Source organism: Pectinophora gossypiella, chromosome 10, assembly GCF_024362695.1.
Source record: "Pectinophora gossypiella chromosome 10, ilPecGoss1.1, whole genome shotgun sequence".
NCBI classification, from domain to species: domain Eukaryota; kingdom Metazoa; phylum Arthropoda; class Insecta; order Lepidoptera; family Gelechiidae; genus Pectinophora; species Pectinophora gossypiella.
In genome coordinates this window covers 10,440,821-10,464,102 of record NC_065413.1, presented here as the reverse complement: position 1 = coordinate 10,464,102, position 23,282 = coordinate 10,440,821, and the positions used below count along the sequence as shown (strand labels likewise).

The following is a 23,282-nucleotide window of genomic DNA, read 5'->3' as shown; positions in this document are numbered from 1 at the left end:
ACGACCAATAAAATGGCTTGTAAAGTGACTTGACATATCATTCATGATTATAATTGTATAATTTGTTGAACGCGCTCGTAACTTGGTACTTCGGCTTTTACGACAGCCGTGTCGTAAAGTAATAAAATAAAAGTTGGAAGCGCGAACAAACCGATAGATAATGAACTTTTATTGGTCAGTTTTACAGCGGTCCCGGAGTGATTGTAAAAAGGTCGTAAAGCTATAACGTACCAACACGCAACCGGGCATAGGCGGGATCTATTGTTCGATGAACGAAACCCTGATTGGCAGATGATGAACTAAAGAATGGTGGGATTGCATTTTTTTTAGAAAGTTCGCAACGCCTTATTCTTATCTCTTTTTGTTTGTCGTTATAACTACCTGCGTTTTTTTATCATAAACGCAACGTCAGTATAATTTGGGTGCAAAGTTATGCACGTTAGTAAAGAAATAAAAAGTTGACATTTAATATACAGTAAAAAGCATTTTTGATCATTCACGACAATTTCAAAGGACTGTTTTCTAATATAACCTAAAATAAATACTCACGATACCTAAAAGTTTATCCTATCTCACATGGTATACGACACTCTGCCCATTCTAAGCTGGCATCGCGATAACCCCTTGAAATTACGCGACCAATTCTGAATTTACGACGTATACAAAATATCGTTTTCCAAGGATATTAATTGGCCGGGATATAGCAATAAAGGACATTTGGAGCTATAAACAAGACACTATCGCGGCATTACTCGCGAGTTAATAGTGAGTTTACTATAATTGCCGCAATCGATAACTTTACAAGTTGTTAAATACGACTGTTGGTAACAAATAGTTATACATGCGAGTATGAACCAATGACAGCACGTGGAATTATCGTTTAAGTACTTTACTCGCAACTTTATGTGCTTATTTTTCAACGTGGGTGCTACTCTAGTTATATATTGATAGGTACCTGTGTTCATTCTTTTTGATCAGGTTGTCTGAAATCAGCGTAAGTATTGAAAATAGAAATGGTGTTACGTATTGAGATAAGATAACGATTCCGACTACTATTGTCCTAGAGATGAAGAAAAAATAGTAGTTTAAAAATTGTTTAGAAATTACCCAAATTTGACAGCTAAATACGAGGGTCGCTTCATTATCTACACCATCTAACTGCCAAGGTTACTGAGTTTGGTAACTCACCTCATAATCCACAGGATAGAAGAACGACCCTAAGATGCCAGTCGTAAGACCCCTACTGCCGCTCTCGCATTTTTGAAAGTTGTCTAAAGAACGCTACTTAAATTATCTGATAAACATAAAAAGGAATGCAATGATGGCCCATGTCATAGAATAAGGAATAATAGATACTACGTATAGACCGGCAATTCTCTGCTCCCCACCAGCGGCTGAGCTAGGTTTACCTCACCTCCCCTCGGACATAGTTTAGTCTTCAACCGTATGGCGTCCGACGTCACACACACAGATGTGCGTGTACGATAACGTCAATGTGTGGTGTCTGTGTAAAACGAGGTTTCTGTTTCTGGAAGTGTCCGGGGTGTGCCTTTGTGTAGGAGATTAAAAGCCTCATCAGTATGATACACTGATCTTTAAATGTAACATAACATAAGCGACTACATCCCAATGGGGTAGTCAGAGGTACATCCGTCGCAAAACCCACGCCTCACCTAGCTTTCTGTCTCTGATTCTATTTTTTGACGATTGATTGATTTATTGTTTTCTGTTACTGTATTTGATATTTAAATGTCTTTTCCAACAAAATCAAAACAAAATATCTTTGAGCTTTTACCAACCCACAATTACCAGAGGTTTTCCCAAGGAATTTGACTTCGGTTCAGAGCTAGTGACCTTACCGTAGTAAGTCCTGTATCTGGCTTAGAAGGGTACAGTTAAAAGAGTCGTGTTCAGGAAGAAGGCAGGTCGCGACTGGAGCTGATAGTATCTGCACGAACGGGGACTGACTCAGAAAACTAAATATGGAAGACGCTTTTGTGCATAATGAGATCAGATTTAGACTGCGAGTTTGTATTGATAGGTTTGATTTGTTGGCTGAATTGTAGTTTATAGGATTGTGTTAGAATGTTTTATGTTTGTTTTGTTTTCTCGGGCATCATATAAATAGGGAAAATAACATCGAGCAGTTTTTCGTTGCAGTAATCTGCTAAGGCCTATCTGTTTACCTTTAATATTTTAAGTATTAAGTTTGTAGCTATTTGTATTCTTATAATAAACTACTATATGTATATATTTCCCCTTAATTCTTGCCTGTATGAACAAGTAGACAAAGATGTAGATCGTATATAATGTGGGATATAGAATTAAAAGGGTTATTTATTTATCTTCAGTCCTTTTATTTTCTCCTTTTTACCCCAAAAAACAAATGCCCCATATATTCCGACCCTCCAAATAATAGACAACCATTATATATTTTTTTTAAACTTCCTATTCATTAACCATAAACAACCAAATCCCTATTAATTCATATATATACTTCCATAGTATTCTCTCTTACTTTCTACTCACTTTTACATATACACTAATACCAAGCCAGCTGCAGTAGTTAATTTAAACAGTTTTTGAAATACCTACAATGTATTCTTCATTTAAAATAGCTACGGAAAGCTATTATGAGAAAATAACTAATTTAGTCAAATACATAGGTTCTTATCTATAAAACTTTCCTATCTAAATTAAACCAAGTCGGCGCAAGAGCAGCTGGGTTCATTATGTATACAATATACAACATAATATAAAAGATACAAGAGGATCTCTCATTCGACATCTGCTCGGCCGACCTTCGTACATACAAATATTATATCTATATAGGTACCTACAGGTTTATCATACCTACCACCCGCACTTTATACTTTTTTTATCTCAGTACAAAACAGGTAGCTTTTTAAACTTGCAATATTTAATAACTGAATATAATTTAAAATTAAAAAATGAATTTCGATGCTGATTACTACTTACTCATGAATAATTCAACATTTCGTCTAATTAAAGTTTATTTACTTTTTTCTTGTAATAATATCGTAATAAGAATGATTATGTGATAATTATATTGGAGGTAAGTAAAAGTATATAGGTATATCTTAACAGGATATAATAATATGTAATGATGATGATGATGGCTAGTCCACGTTCAAATGGCCCTCCATTTTGGTGGACAGTAAATTGTATTAGATTAAGGTTGTTATTTTTATTTAATAAAAAAAAAAAAAAATTTCTAGACGTTTACATGTGAAGCATATTTTGTGTTCGTGATATTGTAACAAATACTGAGGGGGGTGATACCGGTCAGGATTGTAAGTTTTTTTTTTTTTAATTATTATTTTCCCTTTCGGCGGATAAGAAAATGACAGGTATAACTTAAAATAAAATTAGGAGGTGTCTTGCAGGAATCGGGGCCATTGTACTACATCATCGTATCGTAACCTATCGCGCCAGTTGTCTTACTAAAGGTTGCCGAATCAACAACCCGACCACAGAACATTAAAAAATAATAATGATATTAAAGAACCGGGGCTAGTTTGGATGGTAAGTGCGTTAACCGCAAACAGTCTTTACTCTTTTTAACCGACTTCAAAAAAAGGAGAATTTCAATTCGTCGGGATCTTTTTTTGATGCTGTTTACTCGCAATAAAAGTCACTCGTTCTACTCATAGTCGATTAAATTAAATGACAACCACCGATTGTTTAAAGAAAAACCTATTTATTGACCAAGTATGTAAGAGTAAGTTTAGAAAAAAATAATTAATGGCTTCGTTAAGGTGTACCGAGATCCATTGGCGGTCGCGACGGTCGAATTATTAACAAATACATTGCGTTTTTATCATAGCATCTGCCTTTTAACAACTTTTATGTACAGTAAGCTATGTTTTAATTGAGTGAGAAACATGTGAGTCGCTATTATTCTTAATTGAAACTTATTGGCTACCGGTTAGTTACAGTAGTCCGCTTAATGTTGTAAGAAAATGCTTCTTTATGTACTTAAGTAACGGACCGTCTTTACATTGCCTTTGTCCTCTGACAAAGGGGTTAACCATGCAAAATGATACCTACATTTAATTGCTGATTGATACAAAAAATATGTTATTCTATCCATTTGCAATATCATCAAAGTATTAATTAAAAGGAAATATTTAAATTGCATGATGCAGCTAATCTAGGAAGGTTTTAGGAGTAGCTCAAAGGGTAAAATCCTGTATAAACGAATTTACAGTTTCTAGTATAGACAATGACGCCTATTCGGAAGGACACAAACTTAACCTAATTTTAGTTTGACAGTTCGTATACTAAAGCAATCCTTCTCTTCTTATCTTATCTTATGTTATCTAGCCTAAAAAAAGCAAGGGGACATTTGCCCAGCAGTGGGACATTTTAGGCAATCCTTCACTTAAAATAAATTTAAGAAAGAGATAGAGCTAGTTTTAGTACTGTCAAATTAATTTGGTGGTTGCCCGAGTTGACACCAGTGGTTACTTGGCCGTTAGATCTCCAACCGACAATTAGTGTTAACGTCGTCTTTTATGCTAACAGGGCCTTATTTCACTAGGACACCATGGTTGCAACAACAGCGGGATTTCTATCAGGATTCAGTTGCCGGAATCAATCTGGTTGCACAATTTATTTATTTATTTATTTATTTATTATTTATTTATTTATCAGGTGATATACAATCAGGTGATATACCCTTTATTTACATACATTTTATTGGTTGGTTGTTGGCGACCCAATAAGATGCGCCCCTTAGGGTCACACAGCCTTCAGTTGATTAAAGAAAGGTCAATGCTTAGTATTGGAAAGTACCTAAGTCGTTAATGAAGACTCCTATTATTTTATTCAATGCAAAATCATCAGTTTTAACTATACAAGTGCGAGCTTGCCTTTTAAACTTATTCGGGATTTAGCTTCCCTTAATAAATAAATCATTAAAAAATGTTCAACCAAGACATTTGGTTACTAATAAACATATCGATAATCTAATCGTTCGGAAATAAAATGAAAAATAAAACAAAATGGCCGGCGCGCGCGATCGCTCAGTAAAATTGAGCCGTTCAAAAATTCCCTGCCGATATGTCTGCATCTGAGCAACCAATAATTTTTCGTATCGGCTAAATAATTATCTGTTATCGTCGTATTGGCAGGGCCAGGTCGAAGACCGAAACATGGCCGCTGGGTATAGCCAGGAAAACAGGTAAATAAGTACATACTTAATTCAAAATTTGCGTAAATTTATCGGGCTTTCTTTAAAAAATTAGAGAAATTTTAGGTTGGTTACTTGTTACGCGTATTACAATTGTATGTTAAAGAACAATTATGTATCATATATGCTATAGTAGCTTGTGGTTTTAGCTTTACTAAACCTAAAATATTCGATTAAAAACATTAAGTATAATCACAATGTAGTATACTAAATGTTAAATATCCTGTTATAGTCTATGTAAGAGAGACTTGCTTTCTAAACAAACATAGAGACGTATCTAATGAGTTTCAAAAGAAAATGTTTAAGTTGTATCTTCTATTAAGTATGTACATAATTAATTATCCACATTTCCCCACATAATTTCCCAATAGAACATGAAGAGTGACTTGCGTCTTCTGGTATAATGAAATTTGCCTATATTTAGGAAAAGAACCTTAATTGAATTCTAATTAAACATCTTTAGTCGGTACCCTATCAGGTTTAAACGTTTCTCAACATGGTTCCATTTAAGGTCAAAGCAAACTTCATCTTCTTTTGCAAACGCTACTTGATCAAGACGAGGTATGTATTCAGTTTTTAGCAACCGTATGTCCTCTGCTTTATTTGGTATCCGTGATGGAACAAACCATAGCCAATTTAATTAATAGACCTTCCCAGGGGCCGGCGACGTAACTTGATGAAGTCATTATGCATGCTTACGGAATATAAAGCTGAATTGATTGTTTTTTTTAACACTTTTTGTGTCATGACTCTTAATAGTTATTGTTAGTGTCAAATAACAAATAATTATGTTAACAACTGGTCAACGCGAAGAATGCTACTTGAAAAGTACGTTGCAATAAGTAATAGGACGATAAAACTTTTGATGGTATTATTAAACAGGATTATGATAGCATTCTCCGCGTTATGACAGCTCAAGACAAAGACGGTCGGGAAAGATCAAAGATGTCTTTAAGACGGGCTTAGTAAATTAAAACATTGCAAAACTGCTACACCGTAGATGTCTCGCTTGGGCGATTTCAAAAATGGCGACTGGTGATGACGAGTCAGTTTTTCGCAACCGTCTCCACTCGATAAATAATGCCGCGGACTTTGACAAAAACTTACCTAGTCCTGTTCGGTGGCCGGCGGCGCGCGCTCCCCCGCCGCGCCCCGCTCCCCTGCTCTCGCCCGCACTCTCCCCGAAGCTTTTTCTGACCATTCCACTGCGCTCGCGCCGCGCGCCGTGCACCGCGCGCCGACGCATCGTCAACCGCTCACTTCCATACACATAACCCTAACTATTTACACGGCTACTCTAAATAATACCTACTTATATTTATGGCAATTTGTTTAACTTCACCGACTATTAAAACTGCAGGAACACGATCACGTTTACACTATAAACTTATGCGAGAGTATTGAAGGATTAAGATGGCGCGGAAGGTTATTCTGTTTCACACATGAGTCCGATATTTAGAAAGACAGCAGGTAATTAATTTAACTTACGACTCTTTCTTACTTAGACATTAAGGGTACGAGACCGGGTCTCTTTGGTAGGCATATTAAATTTGTACAATGTAATAATAGTTCGTCTCGCCGCCGCTGTCGAGCTGGGGGCGCTACGGTCGCACAAAACGTAAAACGCACTACGATACTCCTACACTATGTTACACGGAAGAGATTTCTACAAATTGCACTGGTTTCCGAACGCGAACATCTTCGACGATAGCGCGAATTAAAATATAAAATAATTCAATAAATCAACAAAAACAAAACACCCGAAACACAAAATAATACGACCCGTTTCTATTCTAGCATTCAACAGTTTATTGTTCGTTCAATTAGAAAACATTGTGTCTAGTTAAAAATTAATTTAAAAAAATAATCACAACAACCGAACAACACTTAAATAACGAAAAATAATTACAAACAATTTACAAACACAATTCTAGGGACTGTTCGGCGGACTGCGAATTTATATAGGTATCACTGGTTATTATGTATGGTGGGCTTAGTGGTCGGGATGGCCCTGCGCCGCCGCCGCGGCCGCCGCGGCTGCCGCCGCCGCTTTCTGCGCCTGCGCCTGCTTCTCCTGCTCGTTTAACTCTTTTATAGCCTGGATTTCTTTCTTTAATTTCATTCTTCGATTCTGGAACCATATTTTGATTTGTCGCTCCGTGAGACAAAGTGCGTGCGCCATCTCGATACGTCTCCTCCGCGTTAGGTAGTGATTCGTGTGGAACTCTTTCTCTAACTCTAGCGTTTGATATCTCGTGTACGTTTGTCTCCCTCGCCTTCTGAGACCGTTCGCTCCTGTAACAAGACAAAAAAAATGTTATCGAGAGGTCGTTCACTGAGTTCGTGAGTCAGGGGCATCCTGCGGATGTTTTCAAGTGGCTTTAAAAGTTCCTTCGTTTGGCGGCGTCCGCGCACGCTTCTGCGAGCGTTTGAATGTTGAATGGGATTGGTTGTCTTACACGGCTTAGTTCAAATGACGTTACAATTGCCGGTGACGACAGCTTCATTTCGTTCAGCTGTCGATGTTGATGAAGGGCACCAGAGCGCCTTTTAAGCGCCGCCACAGAATTAATACGGGCTGCAAACTTGATTAAGAAACATAAGCAAGCGTGGAGAATACAGTCAGCAGGATATATTAAACTTTACGATGCAAAATGAAACTGTATATTAATAAATCTTTATAACAGTGTAAATTATTATTTTCATGTATCAATTACTACTGGTATTGTGCTATATTCCAAATATGTAAAACAATTTTGGTCAACAAATTGCAATATGTAGTAAGCTTTTTTGTTGATTGTACACACCCTTATACGTAAGTAAGGCAATACCTTCAATCATTTACGAGGCAGAATTTAATAACGCGGGGCACATAAAAAATTACACTGGGACATGGTTTGAATTATGCGAAACGAAACAGTCGTGCCACCGCCGAGGCTTTTACAGATATTTATGAAATACTTAGTGTCAGGAAAGGTCCAAAACAGAATTAATCAATGCGAAACAACTGGTGTAGTATGCCTTTGGATTTCATACCGAGAAGTCGATCGGCGTGATAACTGAAATAAGGGGCTGAGTGCCTTGACTCGCAAAAATTCGAGCATCATTAGGGTCATGATACATTGAGAATGTAAAAAATATTAGTAGGTACAGCTGTTTTCACTTTAAAATAAATAAGAGCTTTATTTACTATTAGTTTCGTGAGTATAATATTATTTTTTTTTAATACATTAGGTTCTTCATACATCATCACTAATTTAAGTGCCACGCTCTTGTCGGTGTAGCATTCTCCATGCTTTTCCATAAATATCTAACGTATTTTTCAATCGTTAACGTAGAATTGCGTAAAAACTATACAAATCCAATTATGTATAAAACAATCGTTAGTCCTAATTATGTACGTAATCAGAAAATCGAAAGAAAAATATATTATTAGACTGTCAAAATTGTCAAAGGGTCAACATGAATTATTTAAGCACCTGACCTGTCGAGAATGTTGAAGTCTATCAAAACTCGTATCTCTATCTGCCTACAAATAATTTATTCAAGAATTAATTTAAGATTGTCACTAAAAATAATGAACCCTTCTGGTTATTTTGCATTATTCAAGCTGGCAACCCTGCTACGGTTACCCGGGGCGGTTATGTACCCAGTGCCCACAGTTATTGCATGCCTCATGCCGTTGCATTGCGTGCTCTTAAACTTAATGTATAGGTTTCCGAACGCACGCTGGGACGATCGGTTTTTGTTTTTTTATTCGACGTAGGCACAATCTCATACCTACAAAGGCCAATCGTGTTGCCTTACGGTTTAATTAACATGATAATCTTTGCGTTCTGAACAGCAACGGTGAAACGTAAATGGGTATTTAAAAAAGGAAAGGTATACTGTTAATGTTTTATATTATACTTGTATCCGGTATTCATAAAAGAAGCGGTTTATGTTTGGAGTAATTTTCATCACTACACATAGACTTTTTTTTCTTCAAAATACCGTTGTGTAGTCTTCTTCTCCCGCGTGGGTTGTGAGGTGGATGACCAACCTCAGCAACATTGATATCATGCTTATTGAGTTTCCAAAGGCCCATGACCATGGCTCCTGTCTCTCTCTCTCTCATTCTCTCTCTCTCTCTCTCTCTCTCTCTCTCTCTCTCTCTCTCTCGTATGGGTTGTGAGGTGGATTACCAATCTCATCAACCTTGGAAAATGGCTCCTGTAACGATTAGATACTTACTTACCGCAGTAAGTATTAACCGAGACTAACGGCCTATCATGCCTTCCGAAAGAACGGATCATTTTACTATAGCATAATGTATAAACATAGCGTAGCATTATGCATGCCTGAAGAGTATGAATACGTATATAGTATTACACCCCCTACGAGCTTATCGTCATCAACCGGACACAAAACCTAGAAACCACGTTGTATAAATTACTTAGCTTCTTCTTATCATGTGGGTTGTGAGGTGGAAAACCAACCTCATCAACCCTGGTGTCACGGTTATTACTGAGCCGCCAAAGACCCCTGACATGGCTCATGTAACGACTACATACTTATCAGTAAGTAGTAACCGGGACCAACTGCTTAACGTGCCTTCCGAAGTACGGATCATTGCGAGTAAAGCAAACGCTTAACTTCACAGGCAAAGGGTTGGTAAATTCTATGGCTTAATTATCTCAAGTGGTGAGACCGCAGTATGAAGGACCAGAGCTACATAAACCCTTATCTATTCTCTTAAGTTGAACATTTCATTGACACTCGTGAGAAAATACGGGTATCTTTTTGCCTTGTTTATTAAGCGTCAGTGAATATCTTTTTTATGTGCTGTCATTAACTACTTGGTCGGACAAATGGATAGATAGATAGATAAATGATTTATTTGGGCTACAGACACACATGCATACAATACAAATCAACAACAATACACACCACATACAAAATGTTTAACACACGCCAGGTATGTATGTGTGCTGAAATGAAATGGGGAGCCCTGAATAGTAGGCACCACTTAGTTATTGTATATTATCATTGACAGTTTTCATCGGTTCATCACTGCGGTTAAGACGCCGTAGTCGTTTAAGTAGTTATGTCAGAATCGAAGTAAATTGAGTTCCATAGTCTCTGCTTACCCCGGTGGGAAATAGGCGGGACTTTATGTAGGTACGCCGTTTCCGTTTGCCTGTAGGTATCTCTTCTTGAAACTTTTATTCATCCTTTTATTATTACCACGTATAGTAGTAGTAGGCCATCTACGGGGTCCACAGGTGGCGGATAGTGGAACGGCCATCAGATTTGATGATTAGCTGCGAATATAAAAATAAGCAGTCCCCGACCAAACAGCAACAGGATTAGCAGAACGTAGTGGGTAGCTCATTGGGACGGGCTAACCTATAAAATGCTACTTAGGTTCTATGACGATCTTGTGACGTAGCGAGTAGGCGCCGCTACTTCAAAAGCGCACCCCTGATGCCGGGCAGCAGCGGCATCAGTATGGTTGGAGGCCGAGGAAATGGATTCTGGTAGAGCTCTAGCTAGAACATCAGCGATTGAGAAATTGGTCGGCGTACTGCGGAAAACAAGGCGATTGCGGCAACCACCGTTCTACACGCCCTATCTACCGACAAGAGCGCAGCTCTTAAATAAAGAGAGAGAGAGAGAGAGAGAGAGAGAGATAGTAAGAACAGTGAAGTTTACCTACAAAGTTAGTAGTTAGTATAATCTATTTATATTTTTTTCTACCAATTGCTGATTTACTCGTACAAAACAGATTGTGAGATTTTAAGAAAAAAAAAATAGGTAAAATTAGGTGTGGGTAAGTATAGAAAACACGACCCTATTGTCGTACCTACGTATAATAATTCTCGAGCACCTTTTATCTACACCAGAAAAGGAGGGAAAGTTATCCCCCGACTTCGCTAAGTGCAGACTTTTTAATAATTAACTAAAATTCTTCGGACCAAAGTAGTGGTTAATTGAGTGACGCTAATTACCTAAGCCGAAAAAGCCTTTTTGAGGGTCGCCGTAAATAAGGCGAAACCTTTTCTTTCCTTCATATATTGTTTAGGCTGTTTAGAAGATTACGTCGCACAGTTGTTTATGTTGATTAAGAAGCCCAAAATTATGGGGGAATAATGGCATACCTATGTTAATTTAAGATTTACTCAGATATTAATATTTTCTATGCGTGACCTTGTGGTAGGAATAAATATGAATAATAAATTGAAAACAAATATTTAATTGAATTTAAAATTTTAACGTATGTATATGAAGTGTCAACTCCGTGCCTAACTGCGCCGTACTAACAGCCTCCGTGGTTAGGCTCACGATCTGGAGGTTCGGGTTCATTGGGACATCGATGGGGACATTGTCCAAATCACTTTGTGAGACTGTCTTTTGTTTGATAAGGACTTTACAGGCATGAACCACCTGATTGTCTGAAAAAGTAAGATGATTTCGTACTTCAGAGGGTTTCTAAAGTAGTATAACGTAAGTAGTTTAGTATGCTCAGAAGATTTTCGTTGTAACTTCCAAACCACTTGAAATCATAACCCCAAAACATTTCACAGAGTACTTAAACATTTTATCAATAAAAGGCATAAGAGCATCACAATCGGTGCATCTGTATGCTGTAAAAGACATAAACTGATAACATATGTCGATTTGGAAGCGGTTGATAAGTAAATGTAGTCATTATGCGAAATAAATTACTATTCAGACGCGAAACGGAATTCGGAGCTTTTCCTTTGAGTATAAATCGTGCAAATCGCTGTAAGGCATAAATTGAGAGGGAAAATGTGCCTTATGTATTTGAAGAGTTTGTTATGATAGCTATACAAATCATGTAGTCACTAGTCATGTACATGGTAACTTAACGATCTGGAACTGACATTCAATTATATTATATAGTACGTGCTCTATTGATATAAAATATTCAAGAAGTTATTAAATATTTTGTGCAATATATTACACAAATAATGTTAATAATAGCCAGCATATTTTTCAGTCTTACAAGTCTCGAATTAAAAAAAGGAACCATAATAAACATGTGGCACTGCCAACTAATTAGACCAAGCGTCATTTCGGTGTCAATTTACTCCTTGTAAATTCACCTCAAAATTCGGCGTGCGCCGTAAAGGCAATAAAAGTGACAGGAATGACTTCATTAGCGGTGTAGGCGGGGTTTGTGAGACTAGCAAAAAAATACGTCACCGTTGCATCATTGAGGCACATCCTTAATAGGTATATAATGACGGCAAATGTTTCCGCAACGCACAAATCTGGTAAACGTCATCTTTGGGTCCGTTCCGGGTCGTCGAATGACGGGTTTCGGGGGAGTAACACGTCATCTGCTGTACCTAAGGGTGTCTTTCTATTTATAGTTATATTAGTTATTATATATTCGATATTATATCGGCATAAAAATAAGGAGATAATATGCTTCAGCCAATAAAATATAATGTAGGTAAAAGTAAACCTTATGATTGAGATTCATTTAGGCAAAATTAGTTATTAGTTGTGTGATGTAACTGAAAAAATTTGAATAAATAAAGCATATTATAATATTTTTTAATATATTCAAGAATCAGTAAAAATTTCAAGACTGCTACGGAAATCGACTCGCCGCTCCTGAGATACTCTTTCACAAGTGTCAACCCAACCCGTTTCGCGACACGTGTTGCAAACAAAAGAACCGGGGGGGGGGGGGACCACCCCCTTCGCGACAAAAGGATTGCCCAAGTTATATTACTCGTAAAGAATTTTGGACTAAGATCTATAGCTTGTAAACCGAGTAATTCACAATCGTTCCGCAATTGTGGGAGACATTTGAAACAACTGTTGTTTGCTCGAACGTTTTAATTGTTCCTAATTCGTAAAACTTTTCCACGTGATTTACAACTGTTGTTCCAGTCGCCATTTGCCTTTTTGTTTTTTAAGAAACATGTGGTAGGGTTGACGAAAAGGAAGCGGTTGCCGCTCGTGGGATCGTTAACAGTTTTTGATGACAAAACCAAGGGCTCTTAACGTTTTTATGATGAATCTTTTTTAACCAGCTGTGAGGATAGACGCAGCCCGTTCATTTTCCTATTTGATTAAGTAATGAGTAGACTATTTCTATTTATACATTTAAAGTGTGAGAAGTTCTTTCATGAAGCGAAAAATATATTCTTTAATGACTAGAAGGTATCTTAAAGCACTCTTCTTCCTCTCTTTTGTGAGTTGTGAGATCAACAACCGAGCTCATTTTCATCTGGCGGTGGTAACCCTGATGGTTCAAGCACTTGAAGAAGGCAACAATAGCATAATGCTTGGCAGAGAAAGCGTACCAACCCCGGAGGTTCATTCAACTATTACTAGGCTCATACATAATACAAGATTCATCTAGCATAGATCAAGCGTAGGCAGACCTAGATGTCGCCAGGTAGGGCAATTGTCGTGTTTGCATATTTCAAAGGAAGGATCGCATTAAAACCGATCACGTATACCGGGGTGCCCACGCGCACAATTTTCTTCGATAAAATTATGTAAAGTAGATATTTGCAGGCTGAGTCTAATGAGACGAATTAAGATAACACACTGTGGACCAAACACGCTTGACTAGTCAATAAATGCGTCTAGGAGTTGGCCAGACGAGGCTAGACACAGTCTTATATAATTATATATAGGTTTTATTATATATTCCAGACTGTGTGGTATAATTTCCATCGTATTAAAACATGCAGATTGTGCATATGAAATATGTTATATTTTTAAACTTAACGATATAAGTGTTAGTTAGGTATCTGTCGTAATGTAAGTAGTGATGTTATGTAATAAGAATTTACATAAGATAAGAAAAAAATATATAACTATGTTAAGTTTTTCTTTTCAACTCAATTTGAATTGCTGTTTCAAAAAATACCGCAACAGATGTTTAGATGTTAATCGCTTAAAATCGACTTTAAAAGATAAAAAGAAAACTTTATAATTCGGATCTTTAAAAGAGCTATTAACATCACTTAACATGAACCAAATTCAGCTACCGCCATCACAAATTTACCACGCCATATGCCCGTCATCTTTTCCATAAGCCATATTATCATCTCATTTCTTCCTGATTGGTACATGTATAAATAATCATGGTAACCGTTGCCCGAAATTTCCCTTATTACATATTCTTTGGCCGGCCCAATCCTCGGGACGTAATCACTCAAATGGGTAACGCGAATCGAAAATTACATAATTGGAACGCGAACATTCGAGATGTTTGGCCGGTGAGAAATCTGACCATGCGCAGCTACCTGTATAACATCTATAGGTGTACATACAAGAGGGACGATCCTACGACTTGGGTGGTCCCCGGAATCAAGTCCTGCGATTAAGTATATAAACGCCGATGTATACCAACTGCCTGCGTTCCCATATCTACTGAATGTGAGTTATTATTTAAAATAAAAGCTCACTTGAAATACGGTATCAATACGCTGTAATTAAAGCACGCCTTGTACAGTTCGCAAAATAGATTTTGATATTCGCAGTGTGGAATTTCGCACTTGTTTTTTTATTATGTAAAAAAGTTAAGCGAAATATCGTTTCTTTTTTAATTTTCTCAGGACAGCAAATACGTTTAGTATGTAGATATATATGATTTTGGTTTTTTGAAATATTTGAAGGTTAGATAATTTCAAGGCTTTTGAAAGTTTATAGTGCAGTAGAAAATCAGTTTTCCGCAATCTAAAGCGAGCTTCCAATCAAAAGCACTAGATGTGTATCGTCTTAAGGGCCGCTTGTTATCTCAAAAACAGAATATGAATAATACATTAGTGGCCGGTGCACTCGCGCACTCTTAAATTGGCGAAGCTTAATTGACTCAAAGCTTGAAAATGAAACACGACCGAACCGGGCTTTCTTCGGCAAATGTCGGTGGCCACTTTTTGTGTAATCTGTACCAGACGGACCGCATAACGGAATCGATTTAAATTGGTTAGGTTCGCTTGAAAGGGTAGTACGGTCAGCAGAGTAAGTGGCGAAAGAAAATTGAATATCCGTTTTTTTGTTCCATAAATACATTTCTGTTAACAGCTACTGTTTGCAAGTACTAGAAAAACTTAACGACGCCGCGGCGCCGTCTGAAATATTAATGAATAAGAAATTGATACAAGTGGTAAAAACTGCAGAGTCTGTTTGTCAGATGATAATTATTAATTATGTTCATACACGATACCAGTGTTTGCTGATTGTAGATGTGTATAGTAAGATTTAATTAAAAACGAATAGAGCGCAGTTTTCATAATGCCTAGTGGTAGTGTAACAAATTCAATGTGATTAAACAACGCGCCCACCTTAGCGTTGGGCGGGGCCGTTTTGCGTGTGCACCCCCTTAATTAGTTTCAATTTCTTGGTATACTCATATACTTACTATAGTTTTTACCTTAAATGTATATAATACCCCGTTATATAATCTTATCACGTCGAGTATATAGCGTGAATATGACCTAACTGCAACGAGCGCACGCGAATTTTTTCACGAAAATTTTTAAATCAAAATAATAACCACGTTATACATCTCGTGAGGCTTGTTTAATTTAAAATTTTCGTAATTCGTTCACGAAGCCTGACCTGTGGGTCCGGCATGTATGTATTTTGTATTATGTGAAGATAGCTATTAAAGTAATTGCGAAGCATTACACGACACGAAAAACAAGGCTCTCGAAGGCGTTTCACCAAGAAAATTATCATTTTTGCACACCAAAATGGCGTCGCCAACCCGATTTTTTTTCTGGTTTTCGACCAAGCCCCTAGACGTTAATTTCGCGGTGCTCTGTAAATGCAAATTGCTAAATGATGGGGCCAAGATCGACATTTCGATAGTCATGTCGAAACCAAACTCCGGTCTTGACCGAGACTTGCGGCTAATTATATCAACTGCCCTTTTATTTTCTGCAAAACATGATATCTGTCCTCCTGCGATTACACAAAACTGATTGTAAATTCACGTCGTGTGTGAAGCCTCATCAATCTTCAAGTAAATGTACTCAATGTCTCTCGAAACAATATTTGAAACCCATTTGATATCACTTTTCGATTTATTGGACCGATATTAACTCGTACATCAGGGTTGAACGCAATAAAAATTGGACGGCCCTAACAGGATTAGGACAAACCCTGACATATGTGACATGTGGAAGCCTCGGACTATTTTTCTCTAAGGGGAGGCGTTTCTTAGTTATTTAAAAATCAATTTCAGGCACCACTTTAAGCGCAGAGTCATGGCACTACGCACTTTATATTACGTACCTACGAAATGGGCGTCCAATGCTCATAAATATGACGGATACATCAGCTGTTACCGAAGATAAATGGGGCAATAAATCAATAATAGACTGATATTAAATACGAGGTCATAGTAGCGTATAATTTGCACAATACTCGAATAATAAAGACATCAGAAAACTTTATACGGGGCGCGATTCACAGAAACTACAGTATAATAATATCCATTCACGCAAATAATTTTAACACAAAACAAGCCGCTGAAATCAACGCTAACAAGATGCAGCTGTTGCAACCTCTCACACTGAGATTGTTTTGAAAAACTCGTTGGAGTTTTCGAAAATAGAATATAAAATGTGTCACTCCTTCCCCGATAAATCAGGCGTGATTAATGTATCTAAGTAAGGAACGGAACGCACCGCGTGACGGGGCAGTCGCTCATTGGGTGGCGTGGTCGCCATATTGCTTGGAGCGTGTACCTGTCAAACTTTGAAATATGGCCGCTGGCTTTCTCTGCGCTCGAATTAGTGGGCGCTTGTCTTAAAATACCCAACTAAATTAAGAAGCATGCGAACGTCATGAAATCGCAAAAGAATAACCAACCTTTGTATCTTACAAAAACATGGCTACTCTAAAAAGTATAATTTTCTGATTTCACGGGATTTTTGAAAAATTGACACTTTGTTCTCGAGGTGTAAAATTATAGCGCATCACGAACTTCCGAGAAATAAAGCTCTTGATTTATATTTTGACATTTTGAACCAAAATATTGTGTTTTATTGTGATCCTTAATTTATTGCCGTAATAAATATGACAGCTATCATTGATTTTACCATTTTACGTTATGAAGATTACTGATTTCTGTTTTTAGATTCAACATGGGAGTTTTGCTTGTATTTCTTACCTGTTTTTTTTTTTTAAGTATTCTTAAGTACTTTCAATCAAATCCTACGATTTTCTTCAAAGCTCTTCACATATACGCAATAAATTTATGTATGTGGTAACATTTTGATATGAAACCGCAAGTAGGCGGTTAAACCTTCTAGTTCTTAGACCATGAATCATTCGCGGCAAAGGATTTTCGCCCTTACCTTAAGCAGCTATAGGTTTAATAGTGGACTAAAGTTCTTCAGCCCACTAAAGTGTCTGATCAAGTGAACCGACAATTTGCGATTTATCGTACATAAAGCGAATCATAGCATATCGATAGTAATCTTACTCGATGTTATTACTTATCGCGGTCCATCATCGGCGGAGAGTCAGCAGAAACGGCAAATAAACACTTTTATTTATTGTGATTTGACTCCTGCCAAATTGGACGGCATGCGAATGTGATTCAAGGAAACTGTGGAAATTCCTTTCTGATTTCATGAGGATTACTTTATTGGTAACTAACTTACTGTTAGTAAGATTATTGAACTTCTACGTAAGTAAATAAATGATTCAGAGGAATTCGATTCAGTAAGTTCTTTGATTAGGTTTTTTTTAATACAATTATTTTGTTTTTGTAACTTTAGAATTATATCGATTAATTTATTATTGTATGACAATGTATGATAAATACAAATAAACTGTTTAATTACTAAGTAGTGATAACAATTTCTTAAAAATCATTGTTTTTTAGATGTAGTTTTGGAAATGTTCATACATATTTTAAATTTTAACGTTATTTTGCAACATATTGAACGTTGTCATTGTCATAAAACCACGTGTCAGTGCTTAACTGACTATTAGGGTGGTATTAATAAACTAATCTCAGCTGAGACTGCCCTCAAGATCATGCTCAAGTCCCTGTTTTTATATAAGAACTGTCACATTGACATGATCTTGAGAGCAATCTCAAAGCTGAAATCAGTTTATTAATACCGCCCTTAGTTCGGCTGGGAACCGGTTAATATAACAATAAGATACGACTTCAGTTATTGCATGTTTGTAGAACAACTTTAGACCGACACAAGCCACAAAATAAATGTACCTATTTATGTAGTACTTGTGCTATCAGTACTTACATTCAATAAATATAATAAAGTACGAGTTGAAATGAAATCGTTGAGTTGTATTACTTGCACGGGCTTATTAAATTGATAGTCCTTTAAAACCCAATCCACAACCTGACATAAATACATAACGGCCGTATCGAAATTAATCCCACTGCTTCTATGAATATTAGTAGGCATTTAATTGATTGGATGAATGTACACTTTATCGCTCACACTATAGATAGTAAACACGTTTAAAAAGTTGAAATGTTATATTTGTGCTTGAAAATGCTATCTTATCGCGTTGATCTATCTCTGTTAGACATTTATTATATGTGAATAGACATGACATTGGGACTTAGTTGACAAAAAAATGAGCTATTTTTTCATTTTTGAATTGGGAGATACCTGTACAGTTAAACTTTGTGAAAATTCAAACATACTTGAACTTATTTAAGCCGATTATGTATATTTGCAATGTAAAATTTGTCCTAAATACAATAGAAATACACATTTTATTATATCGTCGTTGTATTCTCGTATATATATATATATTAATTGTTAATATGTTAATTGTTGTTAATATATATATACACATAATTTAATCTGAAACTTGAGAACAACAAAGCCGCACATTTGGAGGCCGCAAACAACCCTCAGGGCAACTCCGAAAGTACGTAAAACATATCTCGCATTCGAAATCTGCAAAGTTAAAGCCAAGAATCCTGGTAAAATTCGAAATGGCGGTACAGAGTCACCTGCGAGTTGGTATTCAGAGGCTCCGTGAGTTGGTATCTTGGTATTCAGAGCTAAGTTGGGCGGAGCCGGGTAACTTAGCTGAGACTAAGTAAAGAAACCGCAGCGCCGCGCTGTCTGACGACCGACTTAAATCTCTGCCAACTTAGGCTTAGTTTATACTTAAACAAGGTAATGCTTTTTTTATTTTGTTTAGTATGTAATATTATATTATATTTAAATGTCAGGACTGATGTTAGAGGTGATGATGTAGTTGGAGATATTTCGTTGGCGATGTGATATAATATTGATGGCTACAGACCGAGAAGAGCTTACATGAAACAAATTAAAGAGAAGGCGAACGTCGTGTATTATAAGAAAGTCAAAGAATTGACTCCCAATAGACAATTATGGAGATTGCTACACCGACTAGAGGGTGGCTTTAAAATAAATGATGATGATAATAATGTGATGCAGTCCCAGGATGTAGGATAATAGCTTAGCCTGAATTAAACTTAGACACTTACCAAGAATAGTTTTAAAACATGTTTTAAATAAAATACAACTTTACTACATAAGGCAACATAAAAGTGTAGGTACAATAACAGCAGATCTTGTTTTCTGGGCAGGTATTAAGTAAACGCTGCGGAAACACACCCACTACAATTGTCTTTATCATATTACATCATCATCACCTCCCTAGAATTATCCCGTTTCTCACAGGGTCCGCTTGCAGGTATGGTTTTTTTAGAAGCGACTGACTGTCTGACCTTTCAAGCCGCGAAAAGAAAAGCAGCCCAATATACCTCTAGGTTAGGACACAACTCAACTACTTACAATCAAAAATAGAAAAAAATGCTTCTCTTATATTAATTATACCTATAAAAAAAAAGAAAATTTTAGTTTTATCCGTATTGTGCACAACGCGCAAGTGTAAGTTTCAACCCAAGCTGAGGATGCGCCGAGATTTCTCCACCATTCGAAATAAATATTCCAGATTTGCGACCAGAATTCTATGTTGAGACATTACAGTTTCATTCTAGACTTAGTTCTGAGGGTACAAAGCGAAATCCTACTGGATATAGTGCATTATTTATAGCAAACTTGAGCATTGTTGTTGGGAGGATGAAGAAGTTTGTATACGTATTTATAAACAGCATAATAACTATGTTTTAAGACAATATATAACTAAAACATTTATAGATTATGAAATTATTCCGCAACATGTAGTGTGGAGCAATCCTTATACAATACATCAACTCATCAGTCGATCACTTGAAGTCAATTCATCATTTGAACGAGTAGTTGTAACATGCAGCTCATGGTCACTCTTAAGGAGTAAATATGTCAGTTATACTAATTTAATTAGTTAGACTAAACTAATTACATTAGTTGGAACGGTAATTTTGTGACTGTATAAGTAACATGTAACAATATAAGTAGGTACATAGTAGGTAGTTTCATACGAGCAATATCAATCATGGTAAAAATCAAAAAGCATGTAAACATCCCCGTCACACCGTGTTACGCCTCGACAAATGCCATAAAACGTTCCCTTCCGAAAATTGTGTCAATAAAGATAAAGAGAAACTAATATGAAAGCAGGAATGGATAGAACTATAGGTACGTGATAAGAAAACATTTATTCCCTATGTTTAATGCATGATTTGTCATAATTTCCAGCCTCCCCCGCCTGCCCCTTGTTTTGTTGCGTCGAGGAAATGGGCGTATTATGATTTATATGTTATCTTATTTATCTCGGACGTCGAGAAAAATTGTGTGTAGGGGAAACATTGGAAGCATTTTCAGGTTATTAACAAATATGACGAGATTGCGGCAGCAACTGCTATTTATGAAGGCTCTGTCTGTTTCATTACTCTACGCAGCTATGAATATTCTTTTATTTATCCTGTTGGTAACTTCACATTTTTATTTTTATTTTGCAACAAATATTTATGTCTTAATGAAATTCGGGTTGCACAAATTCACAAAGGTATATTTTATGATATTATTAACATTGACTTTTGGTTTCGTCCGTGCGGTTCTAAGCTGCAATAAAGCCGCGAATCAAAAGTCGCCACTAAATCACAATATGGCGGGCGCTGCCCCGTGTTTGCTCTCGCCCACATAATCCGTTCATGCGGCGGTAAATCCATCCACCAGTGTCGCGTACAACACTAAATCATCATAAGAGAATCCCGCTCTAAATATACAGGTAAACGTAGCTACAGTCTCGACGCGGCTTGCCAAAGTTTTGCATGCAAAATTAAATTTCAGATTTATTTAAAGATATAAAATCGTGATAAAATTGGTACGGAAACTAATGTAGTTAAAGTTAAAACTCCATTGAGATTCATTATCGGATCGCCCAATATCGGGAGCAGAAAAAGTCGATTTATTCGATTCTTTTTATTCGATTTCAGAGCCAGCTAGTGAAAAAGTTTCCATCGTAATGCAATCGCGCGGTATTAGTTTTCTCGTTTATCAGCGCGTGCTTTGCGCTTTGAGGGATTAATCTAGCTGCACTGTGGAATGGAATTGTAAATTTCCTCCGTAATAATTGTTATGCATCTTCTGCTTTATATTCAGCATGATAAAACTAGAGCTATAGGTACCTATACTACACAGTCTAGTATCTGGCATTATTACTATCAAAGACCATATTGTATATTTTAACCAAGTACATACGTAATTTCTTTTCAACCCTGTTTTATTTATCCTTGTATTGAAGGAGAAAATGTACCTGTTAAATAAATTGTATCAAAACTTAACGAAACAGAATGAAGCAATAAAATAATAAAAGCGTAACTAAACAACGCGTCCACGTAATATTTTTGTTTGTGGAACATCGCAATTTTTAGTTGAGTGCTGTGAACCAATGCAATTTGGCTTTTGGCGATTTATGCGAAAACAGGACCCGTGGAGAGCAAACAAGCGAAATTTGTTGTTGAAACAAAGCTATTTTTCGTATCCACTGTTTATATCACTCAAATGTCTAACTGGAGGATTGCCCGTTGACTGATATGTTTACAATCTCGTATTCATTGTAAAACACCCGCCTGATTTGTAAGCTTCACCTGCCCTTTATCATTTCGGCAACAAATAAAATACGCTCTACGAAGATTCATATTCTATACATCTGGTTTTTGTTTGGGAAATTTTTCGTTTCACGAATTTGTGATTGACTACGAGGTTTGTGTAATTTTCAGGGGTAAAAGACGGCAATTCTTTAATTGCCGGCGTAAATGACGTCATAGCGTCATCATAGTATTCTATTTCTAAAACATAAATAACAATTGCACTCCCTGGTAACAATTCCAGTTGCTGCCAACAGATCCGTCACATAAACTCTTCTACGAACTGTCAGGTAGAACAAGCGTACGATACACGAAGCTATTAGCCCTAGGAGATTCATCAATACTAACTAAACACGACATGGAGTCATTGACCTCTTGAAGTCCTGATACGAAGACGTGTGTGGCTCCAGAACAATAGACGCTCAGATCAGTTACCTTTGTTAAGCCTGTCTGTCTGTCCGTCAGCGCTTTATTGGACATACTCAGATTGAGCCGATAGGTGGAGTACGCCCGCCAACGTAGCGAATTAGGAGTACTTTCTTGTTTGTCGGATAAATGGCTTCAATCTTCTTCAAACGTTGGGCAGACTAGAGATTGGACAGAGAGAGTTTACGGAGGGTTTGTTTTGGAAATGTGAGGCGGTTTGACCCATGGAAACCAATAAAATATTAGTTCTATTTTTCACTCTTTCCGGCTCTTTTTTTTTGTAACATAAAAGATTCGGTAAATGAAGAGAAGAATTATGTTTTTGTCTAAAAAGTAACAGTCTACAGTTTTTACTTAAAGATTTTTTATCTTTAAAAATCCGTTTTTAAACATTGCTGGCGAGGAGTGCACGTATTATACCTCTACTTACTCCTTCGGTGGTACTGGTATGATGGTATGTTATGTTATCATTTTAGTTGCTTTCTCTTTGATTTCCAATCAAAAAACACAAAGATATAAAAAAAAAACTTACAATAAAAAAGCTCTCAAGCAATGCCGTGAATTCTTACTAATATTAAGCATAATGGTAGTTTAGTGCTC

The 23,282-nt window shown here is 36.8% G+C and overlaps 1 protein-coding gene across 3 annotated transcripts in view; it reads right to left on the bottom strand.

Annotated features, from left to right (window-relative positions):
• LOC126370120 (homeotic protein ultrabithorax) overlaps nt 1-23,282 on the bottom strand; it is a 269,283-nt gene that overhangs the window by 27,769 nt on the left and 218,232 nt on the right. For 2 of the 3 annotated variants that reach the window (XM_050014865.1, XM_050014866.1), the window contains one exon: nt 6,323-7,510. In XM_050014865.1, the coding sequence (XP_049870822.1) occupies nt 7,209-7,510 (302 nt within the window). In that variant the 3' untranslated portion in view covers nt 6,323-7,208. Of the gene's footprint in view, nt 1-6,322; nt 7,511-23,282 lie in introns of those variants that run through there. The other variant, XR_007566813.1, reaches the window with a different exon arrangement.